Genomic DNA, 8,645 nt, shown 5'->3' with positions numbered 1-8,645 from the left:
TAATGAAATAAATATCTGAAGAGAAAATATAACCACTGTTCTTCAATTATTACCATAACAAATGTTGTCCATAAAAAACAGCATAATGATGTCTTGAGGCAACAATATAAAAATGCTGCTTTAGTGAGTACAGGAAAATGGAAAATATATATCTATAAATCATTTCTTTGCATAGTTAAGCACATATACATATTTTTATTGGTCAAATATTTAGTTTAAATGTTAAAACGTGTCCCATGTGACTTTTTAACTTATAAATCACTTATATTAGACAGATATTTAAAAAATAACATAAACAAATTAAGAACTGTGTAATAACCAAAAGAAATGAGCCTGAGGGCAACACCATGTGATGGAGAGTTTAGGGTATTTTTGGTAGAATTTTTTGTTTGCAGTTTATATAAATGCACAAGTGTTCTGCAGAATGATATATATATATATATATATATATATATATATATATATATATATATATATATATATATATATATATATATATATATAGCTACATTAATTTTGTCACATTATTATTATTGTTAATAACATTTTACAATACAAAAGTTTAAACAGTCAGTTTTTTACTGACTTTTTAAAAATGTTCATACGAAATTAAATGTTTTTAAAATAATTATTTTGTTGCAGTAGTAAATTAATGTTGCAGTAGTAAATTAATGTTGCAGTAGTAATTAATAAATCAATATAGAGCTGGGTGTTATGGTACAAATATTGTATCATATTTAAAAACATTTTCATGATACACAAATGTTATTAGGCTTTTTTTGCATGCAAAATTCTCAACATTTGCTATTTAAGTAATATTTTATGTACAGTGCAGTGATTTTTGTTAATTATTTGCTGCACATCATCCAGTCAAATAGCACTAATTACACTGTATGAAATGTACCATGAAATGGTATCCTTGATATGCTTAGAAAATGCAGTAAACTGTGAATACAATAAAATATTATCATATTTATCTGACTTATAAAGATGAAGATCAAAGAAGGAGCAAAGAAAGCAGATTAAAGTCTTTTTTATACAGTTTATTTAACAGCATGAACACATTCATGTGTGAAACAGACATGAGTGGCACATGTTGCTCTGTATCCTGTATCATATACACAGTATTATACACCCGTTTTTCTGAAAATAGAAATAATATAATATATTTATGTTACATAACGACCTCTTACGCAGTCGGGCCAACAGAGCTGTACTGTTTCATGCATACAGGATGGATGGTTTGTTTGTTTGTTCCCATCGTCGTCATCATTTTATCTCTTTATCTCTCTTCCTTTTCTCTTTCTATCTCTTTTTCTATCTCTTTCTATTGGCTAAGGTCTGGGAGAGAGAGATGCTCAGTCATTTATCCTCTCAGAAAAAAAGGCTGTGGTCACTGTGTTTCTGAAGAGGTTTATATAAGTTATGCTTTCTGTTTTCAGTTTCTTGAAATTAAAGGACAAATCTGTACTATATTCCCTACATATGTCTCTTTCTCTGTTTTAAAGTGTCTCAGTAGTTTGACCTGAGGAGTAACGTCATACTAGGGCTAAACAATATATCGTTTAATATCATGTCAAGAAAAAAAATTACTTATCGTCCAAAAACAGATACATACATTACCAGTCAAAAATTTAGACACAATCCCTCATTTAATGTTTTTCTTTATTTCTTTATTTAATGTATTTTTGTACACTGTATATTAATTTTAAAGCCATTTAACCCTTTCAGACCTGAATTATGTGCCAATGATGAAAACATTAATGCTGTTGTCTGTCTGCGATGCACACAAAAGAAAGACTCTTATACTATTAGAATATTTTAATATAAAATCTATATAAACATTAAATCCAATTGACTTTTTTTACATCTTTTGGATTGGATTTTTATTTTAGCTTTGATATTGACCTTTTTTGTTCACAAACCATCCCTAAACACTAAAATAAACATGATAAAAATGTGATTAAAAATCACATACAATCAGTAAAAATTAATGAACTTTTAATTTGCCTCTTTGGCTCTAGTGATGTTTTTTTTTTTTTTTTTTTTTTTACAGTGCAGTGGGCGGGGCTAAGCTACTGTTTTATTGGCTTATAAACCTTTTCATTGGCCCGTTAATAGTCTATTCTGATTAACAACAGTTAATCAGTTAGTCTTAGTTAGTGTTATTTGCAACAAAACATAAAAGAAAAATAAGAAAATACACAATGTAATGGACAAAGGGTCTGAAAGTGTGAAGGAAGAGCAGCAACTGTTGTTCAGCACCTCCAGGAACTCCTTCCTTCAAGATGCTGAGAAAACTATTCCAGAAAACACATTGAATGGGAAGAGGTGTGTCCAAACTTTTGACTAGTTCTGTATACCATTTAAATAAATGTAATTTAATTAAATATTTTAATATTATTAAAATATAAATAATAACTCTTAATATATTTTGTATATTGTGCAGCCCTATGCAATACCTTTCAGAGTTTCTGTATTTATTTTATGGTGACCAAAAATGTACCTGTACAGTACTTTCTCCTAAAAATGTAGCTATACTGCATACAGGTTTGATGGATTTGTTTGTTTTCATTATCATCAGCAGCATCATCATCATCATCATAATCATCATATTAATATATCTTTATCTCTCTATGGTTTGTTTTTATCATCATCATCATCATCAATATATATCTTTATCTCTCTGTGTCTCTTTCAATCCAGCGAGGTCATTTAAATAAATAAATAAACAAATAAATAAATAAATAAAACAAGAAATGGTACAAAACTGGAGTCCCCGTGTTCACTGCGGTCTCTGGCGGGAGGTACGTACCCTTCTTCCTTTAGTTAAAGGACATTTCTCTACTATATTCCATATTGCAGTTTCAGCTGATCCTCAGTACCTGAATGGTTGGTGACCAAAAGTGTGTACCTGTACAGTACCTGCTGTTTTTATTGGGTTTTTTTTCTTCAGTTTTTCTCTGATAGTGTAGCCCCACAAAAGCATCGCTTTCCCAACCTAAAGCTCTCTCAGCATTGGGTTCAGGGTCTGCAGAAATGGCATTTGATAATCTTCTTAAAGGCGCTCTGGAAGTCCTTGTTGAAGTAGGCGTAGATGATGGGGTTCAGGAGGGAGTTGGAGTAGCCCAGCCAGTTGATCACATCCATGAGCCACACGGGCATCTGGCACGAGGGGCAGAAAGGCATCACGAGCGCCTTGATGAAGAACGGCAGCCAGCAGAGGATGAAGGTGCCCATGATGATGCCCAGGGTCTTCACCGTCTTGCGCTCCCGAGCCAGCGCGAGCTTCCTCTTGGCCTCAGTGTTCTTCTCGTGCCTGTTCTCGAACAGGGGCACCTGCCCGGGCGCGTTGGGCAGCGGCAGGCTGCTCTTGGCGCCGCCCGGCTGCACCTCCTCCACGATCTCCAAAGACTCGCCGTCGTCGTGGCGCTTGGCCGCGCCGTTGGAGCAGTCTGCGATGGGCTTGGGCTCCACGCTGCTCCTCCAGCTCTTCAGCTCGCCGTTGGACTTCTTGAAGAGCGCGGGGGACACGGTGAGGCACTTCACCTTCTCGGACTTCCTCACCGTCTTGCGGATGCGAAAGCGCGCTGCTTTGAAGATGCGCCCGTACAGCACGAGCATGAGGATGAGCGGGATGTAGAAGGCGCAGAAGGTGGAGTAGATGGTGTACCACGGGTCGTGGCTGATCATGCACGCCTCCGGGTTGGCGATGTCCTCCGCTTTGCTCTTGGGCTGCGACTTCATGATCAGCATGGGCGGGATGGAGATGGAGAAGCCCACCAGCCAGGTGACGCCGATCAGCACCGCCGCGCGCTTGAGCGTGCGCTTCTTCATGTAGTCGATGGGGTCGGTGATGGCCCAGTACCTGTCCAGCGCTATGGCGCATAGGTGCAGGATGGAGGAGGTGCAGCACAGGATGTCCAGAGAGATGAAGATATCGCAGGTCACCTGGCCGAGCGTCCACCTGTCCAGCACCTGGTACAGGCACGCCATGGGCAGCACCAGCACCGACACCATGAGGTCCGTGACGGCAAGGGAGCCGATCAGGTAGTTGGCCACGTTCTGCAGGGACCTCTCCAGAGCGATGGCCGCCACGACGCACGAGTTCCCGAAGACGGAGCAGAGGATGAGCGCGCCGATAAGCACCGACGTGGACACCTGGTAACTCAGCGGAACCTCCGCGCGCTCCGGCGCCGTGCCGTTGGAGACGTTCTGGTAAAACAGGCCACCGGACGCGTTCTGGAAGGAGAGGGACAGGTTCTGTATCTCCTCCATCTCTGCCTGGCTCGCGCGCGGCGCCACAGTGTCACGCGAAGGCTTCTTAACCCTCGTCCCCCTTAGAGCAGCACCCCCAGCGCGGGAGCGCGCGCGCGGCGAGGCGAGAGCAGCATCATCATCATCATCACCACAGAATGAAAGGGGCTGTGGCGAAGCGCGAGCGCTTATATAGCAGCGCCTGATGACATACGTCAGTCACCTACGCAGGTGACCAGAGCTTTCACACTGGACTTCAAATACTCATTTCCACTATTTTCTACTCATTTGTACTAATAAGTAACTCGTTTTTACTAAATTCGGCTAATTTCTATTAATTAGTACTCATTTCTACTCTTTTCAACTCATTTTTACTCATTTTAACTCATTTCTACTCATCCCAACTAATTTCTACTTGGTTCTACTCGTTTCTACCAATTACAAATTGTTTCTATTCATTTCTACTCATTTCAACTAATTTCTATCAATTTATACTCACTTTTAATAATTTATGCTGACTTTTCAAATTGTTTCAAATTGTTTCTAATTTTTTAAGTTTCTACTAATTTCAACTAATTTGTACCTATTTCAACTAATTTCTACTCATTCTAATTCATGTTTACTTTTTTCTACTCGTTTCAAGTTATTTCTACTAATATCACCTAGTTTCTATTTGTTTAAGGAAACATTTATTACATTAAATGTAAAGCATTGTGTTACATCTGCAGCACTTGGTATTTTAAGAATTGAGTTGATAGTTCTATATAGAGCCATTGTCTTCTAAGAACCTTCTAAATCTGTTATTTTTTACGAGTGTGGAACATAGATTGCAGTGGGAATGTAAACTATATACTGTTTGTTTGAACCTAAATAAATTAAGTTTTATGTAACTGACTCAGTATCAGTGTGTAGTCACTCTCCTCCAACCTTCCCCCAGCCCAGTTACCATTATAGATGTAACTTGTAGTTAATGCTGTATATTATGATTGACTCCCTGTCCTCTATGTTGTAGGCTGTAAAAATAAGCATCATTTTCTGAGCTGCAGTAACTCTGTGTTGACTGTGTGCTGTTCACTCAATATCTTTCTACATGTAATTGTCTATCAGAATTTTACATCTATAATTTTGTTCGATTAAATTAAAAAGAAGACTAAATACAAATCTATTGGATTCACCTTCAACCGATTCAACCGTAAAACATTAAAACAACTGATATACAGCAACATAGACATCAATTAAATGAACTTATAATTTAGGCTTAGTGACTTACAGTTTTACTGTAGTTTCCTTAAAGAGCCACTAATCCCTTAACCATATTTATTCCATTAATAGCTGAAATGTGGTCCTTTGAAGTAATAAAACATATCCGTGCTGCTTAAAATTTGTATAAACATTTCCTAACCTTTAAAAAACAGGTTTCTGCATCTGCAGCGCCCTCTCAGGTTCACCTGTGCTATATACAGGATGATGTGTTTGTGTACTTTGGTACGCAGACACATCAAATTATGCAGATCAATCAATAAAGCAATCAATAATACAGCCCCTCTGCTGACGTCCAAACATCTGCATCTCACTGCTATCAGAGGCACACTGCTGCTGCTTCTGCAGCTCAGCCAATCAGCTCTCTCCCTCCTGCCCCACCTCTAAACCCATACATCACCCAGTGCCCCTCCCAAACCACCTCTCCCATTTTCTTTTACCTCTTTTCAAATTTGAGCTAAGGGTGCAGTCAGCTAAAATCAGCTACACTTTAATGTTGAAAAGTAAGATGAGTTGAAACAACATTGCAATATCTATGTTGATTCATCTTTCAAAATCAAAACATAATTAAACATCAATTCAACCTTTAAATGATGTTGATTCAACCGTGAAGAAAGGATGTAACGACGGGTGGAACAGGGAGAGAAAATGTTCCATTAGAAGGGAAGTTTAAAGTGTGTAGTGAGAAGTGAACAGTGGTTTATCGCTTTACGGGAGTCGGTGTTGCTTGGCGTTTGATGATGACACTGCAGAGCAATCCAGATTAAGGTATTTATTCATGTTCAGTCGCCTGAACCCGCAGCCCCTGCTCAGCGTGGGGGGATGTAAGGGTACTTCTGAGGGACCCTGCCGAGCCGAGTGTAGCTGGACTTCACAGCTCAGACTGAAAGCCTCTGATTACCATCCACAAAGGAGGCCTCCACCTAAAAAGTGTGAGAAACTTTGGTATGATCTACCACTAGTGTAGGGTAGTTTTTATCCTTTAATGATTAAAGCCATTTCACCGAATGGGTGCCATTTTGTTCCCCAGAAAATTGCATGTATAAATGTGCACACAAAATAAATGTAAAATATATTTTATTATTAAGCATAGTGTCTTTTACATTTACCTTATTGTAAAAGTAAAATATGTAATAAAAAAATATAAAAACTATTAGAAAACTTAAAAAATATAATTTGTTACCTGTTACCATCTGAAAGTCACATCTACAACAGGAAGTGACCTCAGCTGGTTCTTCTGAAGACCATGGTAAGACCTAAATTAAGTTCCCTAATTTGTTTTTATGTATATTTGATCTTGATTGTAACAATGACTGAGGAGGTCCTAGTCAATCTCAACACTCTGTCCTGTTACCTTAATTAATTTGTATTTATTATTTGTTTATTTCTTAAAATACAAATTTTGGGAAAATCAGTAGAATGTGCTCAGTGTCCTCCATTTAGCTATGTTTTATTAATGTTTAATTCTATGCTAAAAACACTACTCTTCCTGTTACTTTCATTCCTGTTACTCAAAACATTAAGAGTAACAGGAGTGAGTTCCAGTAACAGGAATGAGTGCCATTAACAGGACTGATATTTTTTGTCATAAATATGTCATATCAATTATTCGAACATGCACTCAACCATTTCTTTAAAATAAAGACTTTTTTTGAGAGAAAATCAAAGGAATTTGTGGTCTTGCTTTTTAACAATGTTTTTTTCTAACAATCTTCAGCTTAGAAACCTTGTAAAAAATAAGTAAAGCAGCCTGAGTTTGACCAGTATATGTTTTGAAAAATGTCAAATATATGTGTTATTAGATTCAGAGTTTAAAAAAAATATTTTAGAAAATATGTTTCATTTGGAAGTTACAACAAGAAAATGGCACCTATTCAATGGAATGGCCCAGTAATAGTTTGGATCATTGTGTGGATCAGGTGTATCAGTGCTGGAATGAGGAATGGGGGGTTGGGCCTAAACTCTACAGGACAGCAGATTCAGGGTGGACTCTCTCTAACCTGGACTGTGCTGCTGCTGCCACCTGCTGTACCTCCATTCACTGCCTAAAGAGGAACACGGGAATTAAAGGGTTAATCTGAGCGGTGACCAGTTCTAAAAACAGAGAAGCTTACTCAGCTATTTTAACTCCAGTCCTGGAGATCCACTGACCTCCATATAATGGCCCAGAACAGCTGATCCAGCTCATCTATCAGCACACCACCCCGTCCCATCAACATACCACCCCGTCCCATCAACATACCACTCCGTCCCATCAACATACCACTCCGTCCCGTCAACATACTACCTCGTCCCATCAACATAACACCCCGTCCCATCAACATACCACTCCGTCCCATCCCTTTCCACTAGCACACTACCCCGTTCCCATCCTTAAACCTCAATAAACTACTGTAAAGGGACAAAGAGGAGGATTATAAACTAGTTTTATATGAACTATGTAATATAAATGTAGTTATAGTTGAGTATAAGTTGAGTTCAGTACAAAACAGTTTAATTTGTCAAAAGTTTTAAATGAAAAAAGTGTTAAACAAAGCAGAATATGTTTTATATTTTAGATTCTTCAAAGTAGCTCCTCTTGCTTAGATAGAGACAGCTTTGCACGTCTTGGCTAGATTTTCTCAGTGAGCTTTATGAGGTAGAGTCACCTGGAATTTAGGCCTTCAGTTAACAGCTGTGCTGAATTTAAACACTTGAATTTCTTGACTCTTAATGTGTTTTAATGTGTTACCTATTCACAACACAAATGTACCAAGAGTGTACAATCTGTCCTCAAAGATAAATGTGCTACTTAGAAGAATCTAAAGCATATATAAAACATATTCTGCTTTGTTTAACACTTTTTGCTTACTAAACAATTCAGCATGTGTTCCTGTATAGCGTTGATGTCTTTAATATTAAATTTGCAATGTAGAAAATCATAGAAAAACAGAAAACAGAGAAGCGGTGAGAGTGGGATGCAGCCTTAATTCAGACAGCCCCGGGAAGGTTTTTTTATTTTTTTTACTTTCTGGACCTGGACTACCCACCTGTGTGTGTAAGTAACTAAAGGTTTAAATAGGATCTCCGGTGGATTTGGTGTTTTACAGAGACTCTTAAGGCTAGGTCAGTGGCTGAACCACACTTAG

The 8,645-nt window shown here is 38.0% G+C and overlaps 1 protein-coding gene across 1 annotated transcript; it reads right to left on the bottom strand.

Annotated features, from left to right (window-relative positions):
- Window positions 1–1,083: 1,083 nt before the first annotated feature.
- Window positions 1,084–4,620, bottom strand: htr1ab (5-hydroxytryptamine (serotonin) receptor 1A b). Its single transcript, XM_007256730.4, has one exon. It carries the CDS (start codon window positions 4,276–4,278, stop codon window positions 3,025–3,027), a length of 1,254 nt encoding a protein of 417 aa, XP_007256792.3. The 5' UTR covers window positions 4,279–4,620; the 3' UTR covers window positions 1,084–3,024.
- Window positions 4,621–8,645: the final 4,025 nt, after the last annotated feature.

This window comes from Astyanax mexicanus, chromosome 17 (genome assembly GCF_023375975.1).
Source record: "Astyanax mexicanus isolate ESR-SI-001 chromosome 17, AstMex3_surface, whole genome shotgun sequence".
In the NCBI taxonomy this organism is placed as follows: domain Eukaryota; kingdom Metazoa; phylum Chordata; class Actinopteri; order Characiformes; family Acestrorhamphidae; genus Astyanax; species Astyanax mexicanus.
Note: the sequence above shows the minus strand (reverse complement) of the source record. Positions and strands in the feature narration are given on the sequence as shown.